At 39.7% G+C, this 25,560-nt stretch overlaps 1 protein-coding gene across 1 annotated transcript in view; it reads right to left on the bottom strand.

The window, feature by feature from the left end:
• COL22A1 (collagen type XXII alpha 1 chain) overlaps window positions 1-18,898 on the bottom strand; it is a 187,385-nt gene extending 168,487 nt beyond the window's left edge. Inside the window, exons 1-2 of the mRNA XM_088535206.1 lie at window positions 18,808-18,898; window positions 14,185-14,751 (exon numbers count right to left, since the gene is read on the bottom strand). Of these exons, the coding sequence (XP_088391332.1) occupies window positions 14,185-14,751; window positions 18,808-18,898 (658 nt within the window). The remainder of the gene's footprint in view (window positions 1-14,184; window positions 14,752-18,807) is intronic.
• Window positions 18,899-25,560: the final 6,662 nt, after the last annotated feature.

The raw sequence follows: 25,560 nt of genomic DNA, 5'->3' as shown, positions 1-25,560 counted from the left end.
TACAGGACAGCAGATATATCCTGTCCTGCAGAGATATCTCATAGTGGAAGAGATTTTTTTTTCCTTTCTCAGAAGAAAATGGTGAGAGTTTATGAGAGTTTGAAATTAAGCTCAGCAAGACCTTATCTCCCACAAAGGCGTGAGCTTGCATTTTAAAGAAGCCAGAGGGGCACAGCCTCCCATCCTCCTTCATGAACTGGTGATTAATTTTCCTTAGAGCTAAAGAAAGCAAATTTTTCCCCTTGCATGCCCCCTCTCAGCCTCCAGTTCCTACTCTTGCCTCTGGTGAAGGGACTGAGATGATCAGTGTGACACTATTTTTCAAAGCTGCCTGGATCACTGTTTTGATATTTCCATTCCCACTCAAAGGCATGATTGGTCACTGACAGTCATATCCCCTAATGTATTTCCTTTCTCTATTCTGCAAGTAATTTGGCAAATTTGTTTATTCGTTAATATGGTTGGTGTTTAATGTGGTATGATTTTATTAAGTCAGTGCAAAACCATCTATAACTCCTGATCAAACAGTAGCTTAAAGCTAAAACTCAGATTCAGCCTGCAGCAAACTCATGCACTAAATAGTCTGGTAGTCTTCTTCCAAGGGAATTATATCTTAAACTTCTTCCTTAGAATAGAATAAATAAAATTAAATAAATAAATAATATGTATGTGAGTGTAATAAAGGTGATATAATGAAGTGCAATAAAGTGAGAAGCTCCAAAGAGGCTTCACAGACGTTTCGGTAAACATGCAGTGCATGGAGGATGGAAATTATACCTATGGATGGTGAAGTTCTTTTGAAAGAACAAAATCACCCCTGATCAGCAGCAAGTCTTGAATCACGAGACAGAGTCACATTTATTGTAATTACTGATCAGGAGTTAATTTGAACTCACACTTTTGGAAACAGACATAGAAGATTGGACTTAGCTGTATGTTCCATGCTGATCTGCAAGGAGGGATCTACAAGCACCAGCTTGGGAATGAGAGAGGGGGAATATTTTAGAGGCTCTACACAAGAGGCAGTGCCAGTACCTGGTCTACCACACTGGGATGGCATTTTCCACAATTATGGAGCAATTATTATTTGTATTCATTATTTCATACATATACCTAACTGTATTCATATATATGAAGTGCCTTTTAATTAACATTGTCATGGTGTACATTATTAGAATTACTTCCTGAGCTGGATCCTTTAACCTATGAGAGTATCCACTAACTAAACTTCAATTTCAGCTCCGTATCTCTCCCTTTCACTGAGAAGAGGCATAGTAGAAGCTGAGTATCCAGCAGGAAACGTTAAATGCCGCTGATCTGGATTTTTTTGAGTAGTAGGCATAGTGTTATTATTTTACTAGGTGAAATAAATCACTTACTTAAGGAGTGTCATCACCCCACAGTTCCTCCCCATCTACAAACTGAAGAGAAACAAATGAGGCATCCAGCCTGAGGTTTCACAGAGAGTGATAGAAAGAGTTCAGCAAGAAAATGACTGATGCCCAGACACTAGTTTCTCTTTAAATATTTCAGCAGCATTTTTTTTTTAATAGGTCCTACCAATTCTAGGAAAATTATGCATGATGAGTAAGAAAAAAAAATAAACAGAAGTCATTGTATACAATTATAGATCCATTGCACACGTGTCTGCACACATTCCCTGCCTGTCCCTACAAAATTACATAGTTAACATCTACTGATTTAATGAAAATGCAGTCTGTGCTATTCTGAAACTGGGAAACTTTGCTCTCCCCCGTGGGAGCGCAGATCCACCCAGCAGAAATAGTTATGTTTAGCCCCCCCTGTGGTTTCCATTCCCTAGATTTTATTTTTATTTACTGAAAGAACATAACTTGATTCACATTCAGTCATACAAAAATATCATATTTTTATATATAACTTTTCATATATAAAAACGTATTTTTATATATACATTTTATAAAAAAACCTTTAACTGGTGCTACGACAACAAGCCAGTGCAGAAGAGAAGGAAGGAAAGGATGCTGGATGGAATCTGCCTGCCAAACGGCATCATTTCATGCTAGGAGCTTGGGGGATGCTGGAGTCCCTTGGGAGATCTGGAGTCCCACATCAACAGCCAGCCAGGAGGAGCCCACATCATCAGCTGTACGTTTCACTCAGTGCCTTGATCAATCCTCAGCCTCCAGCTCAATTCAAAACCACCCAGTCACAGAGAGTGGCTCCTTGGGCTCAGCTGATGCTCTGCACCCAGTCCCACTGCTTTCTCGAGACAGCAGGTTACTTGGAAGCTTATGGCATAATAAAGTGTGGATGGGGGGAAGAAAAACCACAAGCAAACAAAGCTCTTTTTAACTACGAACTTACTGGTATGAAGTTTTCTGTTCCTCCTGGCATTTCTCCCTCTCCTACCACCGCAGCAGAGTGTAAGGGGTAGAAAGCATTTTTCCTGAAAAGCTCTTTTTTTTTTTCTCTGTACGTTTTGTGGAGAAGAGAAGCTGATTATTGGGAAGAAAAAGAACAGAAGATGAAAGGGTCAGCCTTTCACAATTACAGCCTCCTGTACTGTTCCTGGGCCGCACTAATGTAGCATCGTCCTGGCACGGCATCGATGATGCCTGTGAGCATCAGAAGAGACACTAGGACATGTTGGGATATCGATACACACCTTCAGTACCCTGCCACATGCCACGAGTGAGGAACAATCTTCTAAAAGGAATTTCTGCATTCCCTTTAAATATCTTCCCTTTAGCCATTCTCTTCCTTGATAAGCGATCAAACTGTTTTTTAGAGCTGAAGAAATTTGATCCTGCCATCAAGTGTCAGCCCCAAATCAAATCCTTTTTATGTTTGGGAACACTAAGTTTCTTGTACAATCTCCAGAGTTTCTCATAGTGAAGAAAACTGCATCACATCTAGCAGTAGATTTGTGCTTTAATGATGCAATAAATTGACCAAGGCACTAAGAATATCACAGAAAGCCAACCACAGAGCTGGCTGTGCTTCAAGAGACAAAATGGAAAAGGATATGGATGGCACTTCCAACAGCTGAGATAATCCTTTAAGGTAAGTCCTGAGTCCTGCTGGGAAATTTCAAGGAACTTGAGTCACTTTTGCAAGGTTTTAATAGCTTAATCCCACTATGAAGTACATGTAAATCAGGTCAAGCAATATCTTTCCTGACATCTTTTACTACCCTGCTGTGTAAGCTTAAGAAAACCACTGCATCCATGAGAATTAACTCAGTCCTGATGCAGATAACTGTACAAGGTTTATCTTGCTACACTAGTCCATGGAAACTAGTTGATACTGAGATACTGCTCCACAAGAAACAGAAGACTGAAATTCTCCATGGTCTACATGACAGTCACAGCAATTAGCCAAACTAAGGCCATGAACATCAAAAGAAGGCAGGAAGGAAGGAAGCAAGGAAGGAAGGAGAGAAAGAGAGAGAGAGAAAGAGAGAGAAGGAAGGAAGGAAGGAAGGAAGGAAGGAAGGAAGGAAGGAAGGAAGGAAGGAAGGAAGGAAGGAAGGAAGGAAGGAAGGAAGGAAGGAAGGAAGGAAGGAAGGAAGGAAGGAAGGAAGGAAGGAAGGAAGGAAGGAAGGAAGGAAGGAAGGAAGGAAGGAAGGAAGGAAGGGACCTGCAGTAGGATATAAATAACAAAAAACATTCTCGTCCCCATGAGATGAGGAAATGGGTCTGAAAATTTCAGTAGAGCATAACAGTTTATGACCAAAGTATGCAATCCATGGATATCATAGGAAAAAAAATTAAAAAGCAGAGACTTTTCTTTATTATAGGCCCCCTGCACTAAAACAAATAAATATACCCACCTCCAAAGCCAAATAACTTGAGAGATGTAATCATCTCAAAAATAGTTTGCAGAGCCAAATGTGGTGACAGGGTGCAGTAACCCGTACCATTTTCATTTATTTAGCGGTTATGTGCTGTATTCTTATGCTGAGAGTAAGTACCTAGCACTGTATTTTTATCTAAATAATAATATTCATAAAGGGTTTAAAATAAAATAAATAAATCCCACCCACTGGGATGAATTGCTAATTATAGATTATAAAAATCCTTGAATCGAAACCAGACATAAAGAGATTTCTCAGTACCATCTTATATTCTGTGAAACCAGTGTCTCACAGCATATAAAGTTATGAGCATATAGAAAAAGTCATTAGGTAAGAAATCCATTATAAATCTAATAGTAGACTATGGAAATTAATTTACAGAATACTATCAATGCCATTATGGAGTCAAAGAACAGTTTATCAGACACATAAACAAACCAAGCAGCAACTGCTACGCTTGCTAATGGGAAAAAAAAACAGCTAATGGAAATAATGTTGAATGAAAATGTTTGGAGCTCTGCAAAGCACAGAAATTTTGCACTAGTTTTTAAAAAGCTCTGTTAAAAATCAACATGCATGACTCGCTATTTCAGCACAGAGCTTTCTTACAGCTTGGAGGAATAGCTAGCAGATATCCCCCTCCAAAATATTGATTTGTGACTACCACAGTAAATTTGAGAGGATTTTTTGCCTTTTTTTTCAAAGCACATTATATATTCACGGTTCAGATAAATCTCACGGCCTGTGTGACAAGGGTAAGATAATGCTGCCTCCCATTTGACCCTGTGCTCTCTTAAGTCCTTTAAGGAGAGCAGGCAACTCCTGAACAAGAAGGCCATGAGTCTAGAAGGGGGAGTCCTGACAGTGTTAGACCTAGTGTTTGCTCTCCAACCAATCCTGTGGGGCCGGAGGCTCCCAAAACACACTGGAAAATACAATGTTAAGAACTGAAGAAAAAAAAAAAAAGTTTATCAAAAGTTCTTCATCCAGACACATCAGAGACTTTCCAAAGTGCTAAACAGACCTCTATTACCTCTGCTGGAGCTGTGCACAAGTAGTCTCTTCTATAAAAACAGAACTGAGATTGGGTTTTAGGAATCAGAAAATCAAAGACCTGCCTGTCCTACATGTCAGGAGATGATCAGTATGGATGAGTAATTGGCTTGCTAACATGGCTGGGTTCTGTGGTCCCAGTTAAGGTGCTTTCCAATTTGATTCCAGCATGGAGAAGAGTTTTTGTTTCTGAGCCTGACTTTACTGCAGTGAAAACCTGAAAATCATTAAACAGAAACAGATTTGTCAGCCTATCTCAAGATTCATCCTTCATGCTTCAATTAACAACAACAACAACAACAACAAGCTATTCCTAGCAAAGGTGTCTTTCAACTACAGTAATTAAAATAGCTGTCTCCATCTCTGTTACTCTTAATTATACTTCAGCCATTAGTTGATCTTTAAAGCACTGTTTCCTTGGTAGGATACATCAACAGCAGGCAGTATTACACTGTTTTGTTCTCTTTTGTTTTCATCTGCCAATTTATCACAATGTAAGAGAGATAAGTGACACAGAAAAGGAGAGGAACCCATTTTTTTCACATATATTTTCTCTCCTGCACACGATTTAAGGATTCCATACAATTTGGCAGTACCATGTTAGATCCAAAATGACATATTTGATAATAGTTTCCTTAATTTCTGTTTTCTGCTATGACTGTACAAATACCATGGCCTCAGACAAGAAGTTAGACAAGAAGTCTAACACACACTTCTGAGCAGCAGAAGCCTGAAGGGGAAGGTGCACAATATAATTAGGCTGGCCTACGTGGCTGCAAAGTAAATCCCAGAAGAGTGATTTACTGATGTAAGTAACTAAATATTATTGTATTCCCAGAACACCATGGGGAAAGATTTAGCTTATTTGCTTTTGGCTGTCAAAATGCAGAATCCACTATGCACACGTTATCTAAGCTCTCTGAGAAGTTAATGAAAAGAGATAGGCTTCAGAGCTTGAATCATGCCTGTCTTACACAGTCTTAGAAAGGGATGAATCACTCTCTGGAGGTGTCTCTCTCTCTGCTCACTATCAAGAGTCTACATGAATAACTTTCAGGCTGCTGAAGCTAGGCAATTTGAATCCCACTGAAGATACCTGAAGGCAAAGACACAATATTGTTTAATTGAATTTACAGATCTCAGTCTGATCCAACATCTACTTTAACCCTCAAGAAATTAGAGCGATTTTCCAGAAAGCAACAGCACTTGTGACTAAAATTCTGCCCCACCATCCTACTTGTGTCATCTTAGTTCTGCAGCCTCTCACACTGTCTTCACTGCCAAAAGCGAGAAGTTTTTATAGCCGATAACTAATACATGTTATCTACCTTGCTATAAAATCCTGGGGGAGTTGATCTTGACCAGTTACATTGAAGTAAAAACGTCCTGCATTTCCTCTCCACTGGAGCTTTAATGTTTTATGGCTTTTTATTTAGCTCATTGTGAAAAACGAACAAACACAAAACAGCAAAAATAAACAAACAAAAAAACCCCTGACACTTCTGGCGGGAAGGGCACAGCATTATTTTCTAGGATTAAATATATATATATATGTGTGTGTGTGTATGTGTGTATGTATTGAGTATAAAATTCTTAATTACCTAAAGTATAAAGTTATAGTCCAACTGACACTAAATTTTGACTATTAAACTGTAACAAAACAAAGTGAATTTTGAAAGCTAATATCAAATCAGATGATTGCTATTCAACAGTTTAGGACAGCATGTGACTGCTGCACCCAATTGAGCTATCTTTCTTGAAAGATACCTTCCCTACATCGGATCAGTATTTAGCGTTAGCATTTACCATTCCCCCAAATGCAGGGTATGCCTAAAGGCATTTTATGGGGAGCTGCAAACTGTTATCCATCATTTGCAAGTGCTTAATACAGCAGAACTTGTTTCAGACTCCTATTTGCATTTTAAAGAAACTAATTATTGCCTTATCAAAAAGCAGTTTCCCGAGGTGTTCAAAATGCTCCCACTGCTTTTATTTCATTTTATAAACAGATTACCAATTTGAGAAAAGGAATTTGGTCTTTGGGTGTAACTTCTGGAAACCTTGATGGGATTGTAACACTAACCCAGCAATTTGCTAACAAAAATAGCCCACCAGCTAAACCACGCTCCGTCGCTACCACTGTGGAAGACCAGCGCAAGATGCTTCAACTTTGTTTGTTGGCTCAGATCATTTGAAAACAAAATGAGAAGTGAAATTCGGTTGCAGAAAGAACTAAACCTTTAAAAACATTCCACAGAAGAAAGTGGGCCATGTGACCCATGGAAAAGGTGATGGAAAAGGAAATTGTTATTTTACCTAAGCATGAATCCCAGTAACAACATCTGCATGAAGATCAACATTGGAGAGAGCAAGGTTTAATGGCATCAGAGATATGCCTAAAGTTTCAGATTTTTTGAAATTTAAAAGAAAAGCTTTGATTTGGTCCTGAGTACAGGGATAAATTTCACTGTCTTTTAAATGTAGGTCAGAAGTGACGGCGTTATTTCCATCCCAAGACTATAATAATGTGATCCTGGGTATTTTGTTTCAGGTGTTGCAAGATAACACATATATTAACTAGGACTGAGTTTTATCGAGGTTGAACTTTCAGGTGACAGGAATACATGTGCAAAAGGTCACAATTTTTCAGTAAAACTGCTTGATTAGAAAACAGCTCTTTATCCAGCTCTTTTGTTCTAAGCAAGATTTTGCTGAAGAGCCTCAGGGACAGAGTGCAGCAAGTACTGGCTGTGCTCCAACATGGAGACCCAGCACCCATGGTGGGACCTCCAAGCTCTCATGATCTAGTGCAAATTTACCTGGGATGTGGGGATGTTAAGGTCTGTATTTCTCATTGCTATTCCTTATCACAGGCTTTGGGAGCTTGAATATATGAAGCCAGGAACAGAAAAAACATGAGAAACCATGCTCAGCATCCCACTATGAAGCTTGCAAGTTGCACCAAAAGAATAGAAACAGTCTATACTGAAATATGCCATTAGATTTTTTGTGGAATTTCTGGAATTTGTAAAAAAAAATAAAATACATAAAGCATAAAAAAGACAGGCCTAGAACATTAAATAAGTGTGTTTTATTTAATGAGGCCATCTTAGCAATGTTAACAAAGGAGAACAGAAGTCCTGACTGCACAGGAGCTGTCTTGGCCTGCTGGAGTTTAACGTCCCTTCAGCTTGGCAAAGGACACATGGCAAGAGATTGCTCCTTGACTCGGTATTTTGCTTGGACAGAAAAGCCTGTAACTAAACTCGAGACCTCAGAGGTTTTTCTGCGCCTTCCCCAAGACTCCTGCCAAGTGTCTGCGCGGCTGCCCTGACCTTGGCCCTGCCACACAAGACTTCACACATTATTCTTTCTACTCAACATTCTTCATCGGCCCATTAGAAAGCAAACACCAAGATAGACAGCATTACCCAAAGGATGAGTCCTCTCCTTTACCCCATCCTTTGGAGTCCACCGGAGCAGACAGAAACTCTCCTCCTGTTTTCAGCTGCAAGTATTGGGCTCCACGGCCTAATTTTTGAAACTGCTGAATACCCACAGCTCCTGCAAAATCAATGAGGGCTGCAGGCACTGTTGAAAAACAAGCTGCTAATAACTTTTAGCACATGACAATATGTTCCAGCTTTTTGTCTGTTCCTATTTCTGTATTTCTTTTTAATTCCAACACTGTTTAGAAATGGCTCCCATAGTCACTATATTTTTCCTCTTTTTGTTCTCTAAACGGCACATTACTTTTTCATAAGATGTAATTTCTCCTGCCATACTTTTTTGATTGTCTCAATGCTTCTTTCTAATGTCTGGGACTTACTTTTATCTGTCATGAGTCTAATCTTCTTTCTGCCTCTACAATTAGTTTTACTGTACATTAAACATTGTTCAGAGATTTCTTATCTGAAAGGCAAGTAAGACACTATTATAAACTCGGAGAGATGTTATCATTCAACTAGATTCTGTGATTTGGGACAAGACACTGTGGGCAATCCAGAGATTCATTGTTTTATGTAAAGTAATTGTCCATGTTTTATGATGCTACTATTTGTATGCAACCATTAAAGAAATAAACTGGAGATGAGAAGGAAAATGGAAAAGATTGATCTCATTTTATAATACCTTAGGACTCTACTTTTTTGAAGTCCCTTATTAAGGCTCCCACTAGTTTGCAGAGATCTGCAAGTTTGGAATAGAATATTTCCTTCTCAAGACATTGCTTTTCTCAGCAAACGAGGGAAGAAAAATAAATCAATAAATCTCTTTCCAAAACTGTAACAGAACTAAGATCTGTTCTGAAGGGAGAAGCTACCAGGCTGCAAGATCACCCAAATCGCAATGTGCTGTCTGGAGGAGCTACCCGACAGCCTGTACGTAGGTGATGGCAGTGGTCAGGTTGCTCACCCTACCTACCACTGAACCCTGGCAAGGTGCTTCGAGCCACAGACAGACACATGTTTGAGGAGGGAGAGTTTTGCAGTACTGCCCTGAACAGTAAGAATTTGCTTAAGAATTTGCCTGCTTAAGAAAAATGTAGTAGGATGATGATGAGATCAGTCTGCAACTGGATGATTTTGTAGAACAGTTTGTTCAAGCCCAGCAAGATTCCATGGAGCCCAGAAGCTGAGTTTGAACACAAAGATCTCTCTAGTAATTCATTTTTGTGCACATTTTAATCAGAGGAAAGCAGAACACAGGCTCTGGTTTACAGATAGGAGTGTACAAAGGATTTTGCTCACTTTTCTTAAGTCCTTAGATAATGTTACGTAGTTCATCTAGCTGATACAAACTAGCACTCTACCAAAAGATGCAATCCAAGTCATCTTCTTTCCTGAATTATTTGTCCTCACCTTGTGCCATTTCATCCCCTGGGACAGAAAATGTAAATGTGCCTTCATGTTGAACTAAATCTGAGTAAAAACTAATTCCAGGAAAGAAAATACAAATATTCATCAGCTCCCTGCTGTAGTTCATGGTAGGGCCACATGAATGTCTGTGCTGACAGATGGGAGAAGGAAGATAGGAAGCAAAAGACTCTCATTTTTAGCAGCAGTGCTGTCTTAAACAGGTCATGAAACAATGCTGTTGCTAATCTCAGAATAAACCTTTTCATTTCAGTGTCCCAAGTGTAATAGAAAGTTATTTAAATGATACCTACATTGTGCTATATCAGAGCACAATGGAAGGCATGTTCTGGGAAAAGAGAGCAGTTTTCATATTGAGCAATCAAGATTCACTGCTCAGTTTCTGAGCTTTGCCTGCTTTTTTTTTCCAGCATTGCAATGGTTTTTCTTTAAACTGGTGGTGGCTGGACCAAGTGGAAAATAAAATTTGAGTGTTTGCAACAAGCATTAGGTTTGAAAACAAACAAACAAAAATCTATAAGAAAATAAGCAGACCTTTACTATGCTTTCTGAAGCCATAAACCACGATAGCAGGTTGTCCTTCAACCCAAAGAATGACAGAAGAAAGCTGCATACTGTCATCAGCACTAAGACCATCAAGTATTTTATTTCCTCCCAGTCCATCATCTATGAAAAGTCAAAGTTTTTCTGCTGTTTCAAGCAAAGGATAAATCAGCTGAGAAGTCTGTCATAGCCAGTTTATGCCTTTGCAGAAAACTGCAGTTTAGCCAGCAAATATGATAACGAATCTGTGATCCTGTCACCTGTGACATGAAGGATTGCCACAAGTTGTAGATGCCACAGATGCAGACGGGTGTAGTGCTTGAAAAAGCCATTGCTGTGGCTGGGGAAGACAAGAGTATCAAGGAGCAACAAAAGGCACCAGAAGTGATACCAGCTGGGTCACTGCCTAGCTCCAGTTGCTAAAATAATGAAAAGTTGTCTGCTGAGCTTTTATCAGCAGACTTTCCAAACCATCTGGAAGTGATTACAGTTTCAAAGGAGAAAGCACAAGAGTTAAATTATTTCTATGGCACATATTCTGTTAATCAGATTTTGCCCAGTTCCTTAGCAGTCATCACTCCAATAAATCTCACCTTCTCAGCATTCAACATGGAGGTGGGTGCCACAAATTTTTGAGAATAAGGGCATAGCTCCACTTGTGGCCACATACTGACTCCTGTCAAGATGGCAGGAAGGTCTGTTCGTATTTGTGGGAGATCTCTACAAGTCATCGCAATGACGAAAACCAGCTCTCCTAAGACCTTTCAATAAGACCAAGTAAGATTTGGAAGTACTGCTAAACTGAACCCAGATAAGGACAAATCCCAAACCATGAAAGCAAAACCAATCTACAAATTCCCAAGTCTGTTCTACAGACCAGAATAATAGAAATTACAACCACAGTCAAGCTCAGTAAAAAGTCTTGTTTTCCCATTTCTGCCGGTTTGTTGAGTTCCACCTCCTTTCCTACACCACGACAAAGCTACCTGGAAAAGAGTAGGTATGCAGGGAAATCTCAGAGCTTAACAAAACTAGAAAATGGAGGGTACCATGATACTCATGTCAACAGTTGGGAAAAGACCCTTAGATGTGCGGCTTAGCCATACTGGTATGTCTGGTGGGAACTATCTACACTTTCTATATTTATCACCCAAAATATAGCAATTCAGCTGTCTTCACTTTGGAAAGATCTTTGTGTGTGAGATATTTCTGATGTTGAAGTCCAGGAAGAAAAGCCTATCATTGTCATGATGAGCTCTTCTATGAATATACCATGAATCTCAGCAACACGGAGTTCAAGAAAGACACTTCTTAATTTTTTAGGCTGTTATTTTGAAGAGCATGTTCAAGTTATTGTCTCCAAGGCTGGGAGCCCTTTTATGTCAGACATAGAACAGTGACAGCATAAAACCTACCTTATATATACTCAAAGTCAAAAAATACATGTATATATAAAACCATACAAACCTGAGTGGTTTGGAAAATATCTCTCTATCCATTCAAATCAATGACGAGCTATTGCTACCATCCAGTCATTGAAACATTTTAACCCTATCTCCTTCTGCATGTAAAGAATTGAGATTCCAGTGATGACATACTCTTTTGGTATTCTACACATCTGAGCTTATTGCTGGTAAATGAATCTCACAGACAACTAAAAACTGATGGAAGAGCTACAGTATGCATAAAAGACAAGAATTAATTAATTCTGATAAAGACAGCCATAGGCCTATTCTGCCATGACAACTAGTCTTCCAGGTTGTTCTGCTGACATCAGTATTGAAAAATGGTGCTGTGTGTTCGGCTATCTAAAGGTTCAGGCAACAATTCTTCATAAGCTGCAAGAAGACCTGAGTATACAGCTAAACACAGAACTGCTTCTCACTGAGCAATCTGCTAAGAGGCCTCTCATCTCAGCTGGAAGAAAGCAACGCAGCACACTGATTCTAACAGGTTTGCCCGAACTCTAGCAGGCCAGGCAGTTAAATCACTAAAAGGGTCATGTAAAGAAATAAAATTTTGTCCAGCATAATGTGCTCCTAGAAATCCTTTTGGCCAATATCTCTAGCAGCTGAGAACACTGTGCAAAATATCAAACACTGTCACAGATTTCCTGGTCCAAGACTGAGCAAAATGCTCCCGTAGTTCTTCTTTGGAAAACAACCACTTGAATTTCTTCTATCACTAGGTGTAGAGATTGTAACTCTAAAGCCACATTTCTTTTGAAGGTGTATAATCTCAATTTTGCTATGTAGCAAAAGTTTAGTAATCCCACATAGATGCAATATAGTCTAAAAATGCTAACAGGTTAAGGCTTATGGAGGCAGCGAACAGTGAAAATGGGTTTGGAAAACCGTTTTGCCCAGTTTTGCAAGCTGTAACTTTTCACCTGTTTAGCTTAATTATAACAAAACAAACTTAAATATTGCAGCATCCAGAGCACTGAAATCCATGTTGTTTAAGAAGTAATAATCTCTGAGCAGATGCTGCTTTTTAGGAGACCATTCCAGTGTCCTCTGGACTGAGACTTAGACGTCAAATGCTAACCCCAACTAACCCAACACAGCTGACTGCTCTGTATATGCACTAACTTAATCAAACCCAGTTTCAAATGAAACTTGTGTTGAAATCAAAGCAATTTGCTCTCTCTTGACAAACAAAAACCTACTACTTACCTAGCAAAAGCAGGTGTCAGTATATTTTTAAATATTCCATGGCTGTCTCATCTCATCTCTATGGTATACAAGCAGAAACCCTATTTAGAAAACATGAGGCATCTCTGGAATTTTTAGCAGAGTATGTCTCCTGCTGTCATGTAAAAGCATCACCCAAATTTTCTTGCTAACTATAGTCCAAAACGTAATGGAGAAGTTTGGCAAAAATATCTCCCACTGACACAACATTCCACTGAGTAGGCATGTTATTTTCCACATCTGCTATGCTTACTTCCACAGTATCAAATGAGAGCTAAAATGCTATTAATGAACCTAGTGATATGTTCTTAGCAACAAATTCAGTCAAATATAGCAAAATGGAATGATGGAGATGAGGACAGACATCCAGTGAGACCAGAGTCAAGTGATTCTGAACAGCTGCTGGCATGAAATCCACTGTCTACAGCACTGCTCGACTCCACACAGTCTGTAGCACAGTAGCACAAGGACTGGAAGAGTCATCATTGGTCTATAAAACAGAAGAATGTTCTGCCATTTCCTCTGCTTGATTCACATGTCTCCAAAGAGTTCACAGAGGATTATGTCTGTTAAAACCCAGCTTGACTCTGGCAGTGTATGCTTTTGTCTTAGAATACACACGAACTAGCACAGCACAAGCCTGCTCCATGGATGATATCCTCCATCTATCCAGAGGTTTGTATGTTCCCAGGTACCCCTTTTGCTTCCTAAACAATTATTCTCAGCCGCATCCAGAGCATACTTTTTATACTATAATACTAGAAAATAAGAAAAAAAGACCTGTTTCAAATTCTGTGTATAAATTAGACATCATCTTCCACATCCATGCTAGGATGCCCTGGAAATAGATTAATTTGTTTTTAACGCCCAAAATATTATAAAGCAAATAAACTGTATCAGAACGAAAAGCAAATCCATGCTGTTCTCTAGTTTCATCACTGGAAGCTGACCTATAGTTAACACTGACCTTGGCCAAGGAACTCAAAATGAGCAATTTATCACTTCTCCAGATACTAAAATGACCTCTTAGAGAATGGGATATCAAAGACACTAAAATAAAGGATTAGCAGAACAGAATAATAAGCAGGAAAGTATAAAGGAAAACAATTACCTATTTTTCATACCTATGTGCTAACTGAACAACTCATTAAAATTCTCATTTCGTAAAAGAAGCTTTACTTACTTTCACAAAGACGTCTTCTCAACTTCCCTCGAATTTTATCAATGGCATTGTAATCAGAAACATGAAACACATGAGCAGACTTGGGTTCTGAAGCAATTTCATCCAGTTCCTCTTTTAAGGCTTCACCAACACCCACAGCAAAGATCCTAATCCCAGCCTGATGGGCTGCGGTGGCTGCATCTAAGACATAGTCCTGGCTTCTTCCATCCGTCAGAAGGATAGCCACCTTTTTAACAGTTTGGTCACTAAGTCTCCCACCTGCTTCTTTGGAAAAACTGTAACTGTTGATGTACCTAAGAGCATCTCCAGTGTTTGTGTTACCCCCATAATACTTAATTTTTCGTGCAGCTTCTTTGATTTCCTGACGAGTTTTGTACTTTCCCAGGTCAAACTCCGTGGTTGGCCTATCACTGTACCGCACCACACCTACATGGGTTTTATCTGGGCCGATCTCAAAAGTTTCCACCAAATTGGACACCCACTGTCGAACCTTCTCAAAATCTTCTTTTCCAACGCTGGAGGAGGCATCCAAGATGAAAACGAGGTCATAGTGTACATTCTTGCAACCTGCAGGAGTGGTAGAATATATCAGTAAGGGAAGCTGAAGGACAAATATTGGACAAACCAAATATGCTGTAGGCATTTCTATTTGGTGAATGATTTTGAGGAGGTAGCAAACTCTTCCTCTATGCTACAGAACAAGTATAGGTTCTCAGTGTCTCTTCCTTGTGACTCATCACATCTATTTCAGGCCATCTACAGTAGCTCAGCACTCATTTCACCTAGATAGGCAAGCCCTCTCTTTTTCTGCACTACTGACTGCTTCTTTGCTCAGTCTTTTGCCTCTACTGTCTGCATGCATTTGAAGCTATTTTTTCCCCTTAAAAATCTCAAGTGCAGTTACTTTTCTGTCCCCTTTACTCATGTAACCCTCTGAAATGTTCCTGGCAGATCGAGAGCTGCCCTGACCTTGCCTATGCCAATCCTGACATTGACTAGTGAAGCTTTCACGTCTCCCCTTTCATTAACATTATGATTTATTTATCCTTAGCTAGAAGCAGTTCTTCTGCTCAGCATGATACCTTGCTGAAGCAGATTTGTAACAAGCTTATTTTGATTTTGAGACTGCCCACCACTGACTATTGACTAAAGAATGACTCACTGAGTACTGGGATGGCTTCCTTGACAACAAAGGGCAGTTCTTTGTAAGAAAAAAGTTCATGTATCCCCACAACCACCCTCTGGGCTCTAGCCATGATATTTGCAATCTGAGGCCTGTGTAATCTGAAAGGCAAATGTATTTTAATTGCAGCCTTCTTGTCCTGTAAACCCAGACTGGTCATGTATTTGTCAGTCGCTTGCCAAGGAAGTAGATCTCCCAGGAGACATCTTGTAGCTCTCTCTGAGTGTATCCAAGCCATTACACTGTATAATCATAAAAAGTCCCAGACAAACATAGATTATCATAATACGTCAGCTGAACAAAATACACATATAGGTTTTATTTATTTGACTCTTACATGCCATAGATCCTAACAAATTATTGCAATTTTAGGGCTGAAAATATCTCTACAAACTCAAATTATCGATGGTCACAATCAAAATTTCTCTAGTAGTTCTGGTCTCGTGTCCCCTCACAAAGTACAACCGCTTGTGTTGAATCAACGGTAAAAAGTCAGTTTAATCAATCATATGAAGCACAGGCACATATAAAATGATGCAAGACAAAAGAGGTGGTCCATATCAGTACCTGTGACGTTTCATTTCTGTTGGTGTTACAGGGATTTTCTCTTCCCAACTGACCTGGAAGTGTTATCTCCGTTCCCTAAACTGTTGGCAGTTGCCTTTAAACCCTTCCACTTTGATCAGGGTCTGGAGTAGCCCACATCTAGCTCACAACTCCCAGAGTAATCTTGATTCCTGTGTTACTACAGAGAACTTATTCCCCATTCCCTATGACCGTCTTAACGACCTCCTACGGTCTCTGATGTGGACTGAATAATCTACTTCCCTTGGCCAGAAAATCAGGCATTCCCACAAATATACCCAGATTTGTGAGAATGCCCTGTAGTCAGGCATTCTCACAAAAATATCCAGACTACAGGGCATGCTTGCTGCAGAGAGTTCAGTTCTCCATACATTAACACACGTTGTGCAGTGCTAGGACCAGATCTGTAGAGCAAAACAGCTGGTGCTGAGAACTGGACAACCCCACTATGCATGATTTGCACGTTCTCATGCCAGATTAGTTCCAGTCAGGTCGTAGAAACTAAATGTCCATTAGTCACTGAAGCTCATTATACGCACTTCTGAAGCACATCTTGCAGTTCAGTTTCATCAGAAATTGATCCAGTTCTGCTCTATGAAGTGAAACAAAACACAGTAAATGGAGACACTTAGAAGATTAACTTTGGAAGTGTAATCCTTGTTAGGGATCTGAGAGCATCGCAGTTACTGAGAGGCTCGGCTGTCAGGGCTCAGTTGTTCTTGGTAGAGCCTTTCCAGAGAGCTCTACTCATAGAAGTTTCTTTTCCTTCCCATTGAATCTGCTTCTAAGATGATACTCCTGCCCTTGGTCCTTACCTGAGCCACAGATTGCTTTGGCAGCCTCGCTCTGGACCTGCCCCACAGCGATGGACTTACAAGAGCTGTTGTTGATCCAGACACTACAGGTCTCTCCAGATCCGGTCCTGACCCATATTTGCTGACTTGCGTACCTGACACCATGCCAGTTTTGTCGCTATGAGTTTGTCTGGCAATCTTCAGTTTTGGCTGAACCTGGCTGCTACTATCATGGGATTGGTTCTACTCACCTTGCTGCGAGATGGTGGCTGCTGAGTCCCCTGACCTCCTGGCCCTGCGATCTCCCTCAGTTCCCCTAGACTGTCCTTGCTGCACTCCTGGCCAAACTAAAACCCTAATGCAAATGCATGCTTCTTCTTTGCATATCTTAAAGGATATAGCATATAACAGCAAAAGGTATGCCACTAATCTCCACTTTCCTACAGGAAAAAAATCACAATTATATTAATCTATTTTATCTGAAAGAATGTTAATTAAGTGAGATTAACTAAAGAATGTAAGATCTAAGCATATAATGCACAAGGTACAGACCTTCCTGTTGCTTATTTTAACGATTCTCAGTAGACAAAATGATTGCAATTTAAAAACAAACAGAACAGACAAAATGAATCCTGTCTGTGTTCAAGGGCACCCCCTTAAAAAAGGGGGGGTTTCAAGATTTAAAGTATGATGTTCAGACAGTACTGCAAGGAAGAAAAAGATGATCTTTCAGGATCATTTTCTTAGAGTCAGAATTCCTTACTTACAGACCTGATGACAGTGAGATGAAATGCTGCAGAAAAGCTTTTAGTAAATATTAATCTGCATTTTTAGCACAATAATGTCCACTGCTGGACAAAATTGATTGTTTTCCAGGAATAGTTTAGTAATATTGTTTACTGGCAGAAATAGTTCATGTTAAGGGAATATGGAATATAATTCATAGAGAGAGAACTCCAGTTTTGCAATTACAGAAATGCTCTCTGGAAACATCATTCCAGGAGTTGTATTCATCCACTGAGACACTGAGTCATCCATTTTGCTATACTGTCATTAAAAATGGTTCATAAACAAGCCATAAGTCTAGAATTATTTAAAGTAATCACAGAATGAACACATAAATGGTATCACCATTCTCTTCTGACTGATCCACAAACAGAAAAAAAAAAGATGAGTTTCACTTTGTTTTGTTACTAACCTCTTGTCCCTGTTACACTTTTTCCAAAATGTTGTAAATAGATCACATAAGAGCACTGTAGAGAAGCTATTTGTTAGACTGAGAGCCAGGCTAAAAATTCTTTTTCTTTAGTATAAATTAGATGAGGCTACAGAATAGCATCTCTCCTAGCAAAGAAGTCAGAATATCTCCATCTCAAAGCATCGTTGGGCTTCTAAACCAGTAAACTACGTAGGTCTACAGTCATTTTCTGGCTCTAAGGTATGGTTAGGTTCACATTGCTGTGATTCAACTGTTCCTATCACTTCAGAAAACAGAGTGGCTTTGTCAAGACACAGAAACCTGTCTAAGGCTAACCAAGCCTATAAGAACAATCCCTCAGCTGCACTGTCGCCTCATGCATTCGGTGCCATTTGGGAGAAAGTGCTAAGTGGCACAGGCCAAAAAACATGTCAAAGATCATGTTAGCAACTAGAGAGCATGAACCATTAGACAACGTCCCAGTCCTGTTTAGCTGACTAGGAAAGTTCTACCAGGACTAATCTGAAATCTGTAGAAAGCAACAGGAAAAGTTATCTTGACACCAAGGCAGGGTAGATGAGGCATATGCAAAGTAAACTGCATGCTGCTCTTCTTAGCTGAGGCAGCATTATTAATCCTGCAGAAGTAGCACAGAGTCTAGTTAAATCATAACTTCAATCCTTAAGCTATCTCTATCCTTAAAAAGGATAAAAGGTCTGTTTTATCCTTTCAGTAGTGAATGTCTTAATGTCTTGCTTTTTTGTTTATTTTTTTAATTGTTTTTCTCCTAGCATCAATAACACCTCAGAGAAGTAAAAGCCCCAGCTGCTACACGAGGGGATATGTGGAATGGCAATGCCTACCTGCTCTTTGTGCCTGGCTTTTCTCTCCACTGAAAACAAATGCAAGAAGAACCAGGAGATGGGGTAAACGGCACCTTCCCGTAACGGACATATCTCCTTTCTCACATCAGCTTGTCTTTTCACCGTGGTAAGAAGCTCGCTATAAATCCAATCGTTAGCCTAGCAAGAAAGGAGAGGAAAACAAAGAGCAAGTGTTAACCCACAAAGACACAAACAGAAGCAATGATGCAAGTCAGAGGAGCAACGTTTTGGGGACTTGTCTCTTCTGCCTGTCATTTTAGTTGACTAGACACAAACCACTTAGACAAAGAGGCAAGGAGTTCACCTACTTTTCGAAAGCTATAGTCTTTCACAGGCCCTATTCAATGTGCCACAGCCTGAATTGAAAAAGGATAAAGATTACAAGATTATTATACTTTAATTGAGCCCACTGCCAACTACACAATCAACGCACTGGAGTGGAAACCATTCCTGACCTGGCCCTCCCACACATTCATCATTAGGAGATGCACGACACAGAGCCAAAATAAAATCAACTGCAAACCACACAGAACCAGTTGCCTCCTCACCCTGTGCTGCATTGAACTCCTGAGCCTCAGAAATGCTCAATGCTAAAAATGTCACAGTTTTCGTATGTGTACTTTTGGTTATCAGTCCCTATCCACATGAGTAAACTCAGCAGCTTCAAAACACATCTTTCAATTATTTGGTCTAAAGAAGTGCAAAAGCTTAGGTGGATGATCTTCAATTTAAAGTCATTGGTTCAAGTATACCTTGACTAAAGCCATTTAAGTCAACCAGTATCGTAACAAGTCAAGCTGAATGCCTGGGTTGCTGGAGGTTTAGCCACACTTTCTAACACTAGACAGCTCTTTTAATTATTATTTTATTATTTATTTGTTTTTGTTGTTTTATTGATTGATGTTATACGGATCACATAATAACTTCAATTCTATGTATTAAGCTATACATACAGTGGAAAACATTTTCCTTGTATCACTGTACAAGGAATCGCTTTGGAAAGCTTTCTTGCAGCTCCTGAAAACCTCTTCTTTAGTGCATGAGTTACTCTTCCCCTTTTTATTGCATTTCTGCTTCCTCTACCTTTTAACATACATACTGGCTTCTCACTGTCGACTGCTGGGCACAGAAGGTGTGAAGGGAACACTGCATGTTGTACATCATTGCTCTAGGACTGACTATGCATTCTTTTTTTCCTATGCATTTTTTTTTTCTTAGCAATAAGGTCTTGGGAGAATTGCAGACAAACAGACAAAAGAACTGTGTCAACATTTAATTAAAAGCAGTCTTGATCAATCAAGCAGTCTTGATCAATCAAACATTAGAGCTTTCTTTACAGTATATCTCAAAGATAAACTGAATATCATTTTCACTTAGGAAATTTAAAAAATAAAATAAAAAATAAAATAACACTTATGCAGTCATTGAGAGGTAATTGTAAATCCTTTTCTGCATGGAACGGCAGGACAAAACACAGGTTCCTGAATTTCCAAACTCCACATGCAGTTAAGGAGAAAATAATACACCTAATATATTTTATACTCTTTAAATAAAAAAGATAAATGAAAGTGACAGAAAATAAATGCAAGAACGGATCCAAAACAGGAAGATGCTTATTCCATCAGCTCTAAACCCAGAAGAAACAACCAGGTGTTGTAGTTTACATCTCAGCCAGATGATGTCCCTGTGACACAGTGAGGCGCTCAGGTTGGAGCTAAGGAGAAAAGGAGCAGAAAAAGAATAAAAATATCACCGCACCCTCTGGTCGTTAAATTTACTTCTAAATAAACATATTAGTGAAATACCAATCAGCCAGACTCCTGCAGAGGGAGCAAGGCATGTGTTGCTCAAAATAACTAGGGGAGCCTTTGGCTCAAGGTTTCTCCCCTGTGTACTTCTTAGTAAACGCTGGGTTTTGGTACCGGCAAGGCAGGAGCCAGAGCCCTGCCTTGCCAGTATGAGAAACCAGAGCCCACTTCAGCCTTTAAGATTTCAGTGCTGAGTGCTCAAAATGTTGCTTCTTTGTGTCTGGGCTCGCACAACATCAAAGTTTTATAAATAAACTATTAAAAACAACCTTTGCCAGTTGCTAGCACACATTAGGCTAGGATAAAAAGAGCGAACCAGCCGCCGGTGTCACTCAGCAGAACTGTGTTGGGACAGATGGACATCGGCTTCAAATGGAGCTCATGCTCTATGCCAAAAATGTATTGCAGAAGAGACTTTTAGGCCAAGAGCTAAAAATAATGGAAAAACATCAGAGCATCTGCTTAAAATCTATAAACTTAACCTGGTAGCTATAATATTTATTGGTGGTTCAATATTAGTCTTGCATTCACGTCAAAATACATCACATTATCCATTTTCCTAGCATGGAAAATTGAACCAAGCTTCCTAACATGTACCTACTTTATGTAGGGATGTTTCGGCAAGAAAAAATTGCCCCCTTCACATCAGCATGACTCATATCGTGGCAATCACATCTCCAGGGTTCACAGAAGCAGGGTTGGACATGAGGCATTTTCACTGAGGGGTCTCCCTGCATTGCACTTTCCTTCTCTCTTCACCACTGTGAGACGGAGCTGAGCTTGACATTACAGGAACTGATGGACATTTTTGGGGTTGAAAAGAAACCAAGAGTGGGAAAGTTTAGGTTTCAGAGGGGCTCAAGAACAAGCAGTGCTGTTTAGTAGACCCCATTTCCAAATGGCCTATTTCTTATTTGTTTTTCTCTTTTTTTTTTTTTTTTTTTTTTTTTTGGTAATGTCTAGTTCAGATTATGATGCAAGAGCATTTTTTTCCCCAAAGTAGCATATGACAATAGGACATAGGACAATGTATTATTGTGGGATTCCCTTGTAATACACGCGGATGTACGAAGCCGTTTTCCAAAAAGAACTGGCAAACCCTGTCACATCCAATTTTGTTACCAAACTGTGGACTCCGTAAACTGGTGTCCTGCTTTTAACAGTTTAATGGGAAATAAAGAACTGAAACATTCTGATTACATGCAAACATCACGTGGGAAAGGCACCCAAGCCGAAAAGCATGCTATTAAATGTTAGCGTGAGCTCTCTACACTTAAAATACAGGCAGAGTACTAATCTATTCACACCACTTCACAGCTGAGCAAACAATGCGCAGAAGACAGAGAAGAGCTCTATACAACCTCCAGCGCTGGTAGAGCATTTTCTGAGGAGTTGGTGTAGAGTTTTAGGTCAGCGCGCATCCGCTCCTAGGCCCCTCTGCTTTTAAACAATAAGAAAACACACTTTGGGAATTTTATGTCCATAAAAAGCAGCATTAAAAAATAAAATAAAAGCCAAAGGAGAAGTGGATCTTCTTGTTCTCAAAGGTATTTTTCGTTTCTGCTCGCTGTTGGACTTCTCTTGCGCTCCTTCATTTTAAGGGATGATGCTTTGTCTTCTTGAGTTTTATCCCTTATGGTTGCTAGGAACACAGCTATGACTCTGCAGTCCAAAAAATGCTGTAGGGTCCAGAGCTGAACTGCCTAGCTGGAGTCCCTTCTGCTTGCTTACTGCTTGCTTTCTATAAGGGCTCTCATAGAACCGACATCAAAGAGCATCCCGACATCAGCTTACATGGAAAATAAGCTCCCTGTTGTGGATAAGAAATCGGTGCTTTTTATCCTGCTGTCTCTGTCTTTGTCCTGCTTAATCCTGATCTGGAACAACCACAGGGATGCAGGTCTAACCGTGGTGCTCAGAGGATACTGTCACATTCTTGCAACTGGGGAGCTGAAGAGGGGAAGCGTGTTTGCCAGAAGAGAAATAAATATGCATATTTATAAATGGAATTGTGGAAAAAATAAAAAGAAAAGAAAGGATAAATATAAAGATTGTATCAGAATGGAAAACTGCACTGAAATTTTTATCATAAGAGATTAAAATACGAACGCTAGATATTCCCTACCTCAGGCCCTCCAGATGCTGCTCTGCTGTCCTGTTTTTACAGATGTCACCCACACTGAAATTCAACTGATGTAGATATGGAAAAAAACAAGCAATTTCTCTAATCTATTGCATCCTTCAGAGAAGCAATTCAGTCACAAAGTTGTATTAATAAATAATAATAATAAAAAACCCCTCTGGAGTCAATAGTAAGATAAGCATTTCAGCAGTGTGATCTAATAAAACTGCTTATACCTCATGCCAGCAACAGTTCGAAGACCCTCCAGGGACAGTGCAAAGATCAATGATTCTAGGCTGAATGTGAAAAGCATGTCTAGTTATGGACTTTGGTGGGCTCGTTAACATATCTGAACTTTTTCTGGAGGCTACATTTTACTAAATCATAACACCGAACTTGTTCATCTTTCCATTGAATTCAAGGGATGGAGAGGGAGTTGATATTATTATCTTGCTTAATTTCACCCATTCGCCTGCTGCCATGAAACATCACCATATAAATGTTCTCACTGTGCTAGCATTCATAATTTGATTTTAAATGTCTTTGGTATGCCTCTCTGAAGTAGAGGGTAGCCTGGGGTGAAAAGATTGCGTCCAATTATACAGCTTTTCATATTAAAAAAAAAGTATGGAGCACTAATACATTTGATATCTTAGTACAGTCAGCTTGTTGATCATGTCTCTTCCAACTACTGAACTGAGCAAAGTAATTATCTAAATTATTGCTGATATGAGCAGGAAGCAGACCATATAAAAGAGAGATGGATTTTTTTCCCCCTCTCCATCAGCCCATACCATCATCTATCTTTGCTTGATGCCTTTTAAAGAAATAATCCAATGGCATCACTGGAACATATGCATCTTCCTAGACCTGATCCAAAGCCAGCTGTGGTTAATGAAAAGAAGGGCCATTGATTTCAATGGGCTTTATGTCAAAAGCAATGTGCATGATAGAGCAAAAATCCTATGCTAACATCAGAGCAGCTGTTGAGGTACTTTGTTCAGCTAGAGCTGATCCCAAATGTGCTGAAAGCAAGGAGGAGCCTCTCAGCAATTCCACAGCTTGTTGGATGGAGACATCCATGCACTCTGCTAATGAACAGCTCAACAAAGTCTGCTCTAAGTGATGGTGAGGCTACAGGGCCCAAGACATCCCTGGATGTCTGGATCCCTTAAAAACACAGATCAGTCCTACAACGATGGTTAGCCTAAATGCTAGCCAAAGTGGTCTGCAGCTTTAGAGAAGAAGAAATGAGGCAGTGGGAAAGATGAGCAGAGGACACAAAACCACCAGCTTGTTGCCTCCAAGAGTTGCATTACTAATACAAAGTGCTTGGTACTGGAACTACCAGGATCCATGACAATTTAATATTTCTGGTTTTAAAAAGACTGTGTGTGATAATAAAGAGCATATTGAACAATTATGCGAGAAAAAAATAGTAAGTCGTTGTTTGCTAAGTGACTGAAGTCTGTCCTGGATACTCAATGAGACAGGAATCGCATGGAAAAAAAAAGGGGAGGGAAACCACAAATTAGTGTAATCAAGTGTTTTAGAGGATCATAAAGGATACGCCAGGGCGACTGAATTAAGCCTGCACTGGCACTTCCTGACTTCTGCAGGTTCCACTTTACAACTTTAAAAATGATCTATGAAATTCCTTTGTTCTGCACAGACACATGCAGGAAAAACTGTTAGCAAGAATCAGAATTAGAATTCAGCAGTTCCTGGCTCCTTAACCTATGCTTAGATCATGCAACCTTCAAACTGATCCTTTGGTAAATGCATCTACCACAGACACTTTAAAACGAGCTATTACTGGTTGCCTGCCAAATTGCTGCAATTCTAAAATACCCTAAGTACCAGTTGAGGACTTTTTAATGTATTTTTGCCTGCTGCAGCCACACAGTGTCTTCAGGCCTAAACCTTGATGCAATACCCCCAAGTTTAACTTTTTGGAGATTTGTGCTGAGAAAGTAAGTCCAGATTTAAATTGTGTTCTTGCACGTCAAGCGTAGAAATCTCTTGCATTAGTTGGCTAAAAGAAATAAAATAAATACTCTGTGACAAATCATCTTTATGAAAGGATCTGCCAGGTCCTACAGACTGTGTTTAGGGCACTTCCAAATCCACACTGCCCTCCTCAATTTATCTTATTAACATCCAAATAGACTGCACTCACATGGTGGGATGAGTCACATGCTTGCCTATGTCCCAGGTCTTTGATGGGACAAGACCTAGGTAAATGCTCTTTTCCAATGCTCCAGCTGCCACAGAGGGGCACAGAAGCCCCAGTTTGACCACCAAACCTTTAGATCTGGCCAAAACCAAGACTTACGGGCATGCCACACAGGGCAGCTGTCTCGGTCTTCCAGCATAACCCACCAGGAGCTAGAAACAAGCTGCATCCCTTACCAGCACTGAAAAAAAACATGTTATCAAGTGATACAGCAGAGAAACCCACAACCAGAGATTGTAATTGCTTAACTGCTCAGAAATGCTTTCACATCATTAATTAGTTTGTCAGGAAAAATCCATATTCCACCATATGAACACATGTGTTTATCAACTAGGCAAGTCTTAACCCTGTCTCACCCCAGCTAATAAGGAATTTCCATTTCGAAAGAATTTCTACATACCAAACATAAGCTCTGTATGACTCTCCTGTTAGCAGTCAAGTTACAAATTGATGCCCCAAATAAAATAATTATCACAACAAAACCTAAAAGGGAATATCTCAGAGTGTACACAGGGTCCAAGAGATTAAGGTAGCTCATAAGGGGAAGTTTTGCCCATCACAGGCTT

Source organism: Tinamus guttatus, unplaced genomic scaffold (genome assembly GCF_059628265.1).
Source record: "Tinamus guttatus ecotype Peru unplaced genomic scaffold, ASM5962826v1 Tinamus_guttatus_pri_ptg000038l, whole genome shotgun sequence".
In the NCBI taxonomy this organism is placed as follows: Eukaryota; Metazoa; Chordata; class Aves; order Tinamiformes; family Tinamidae; genus Tinamus; species Tinamus guttatus.
Note: the sequence above shows the minus strand (reverse complement) of the source record. Positions and strands in the feature narration are given on the sequence as shown.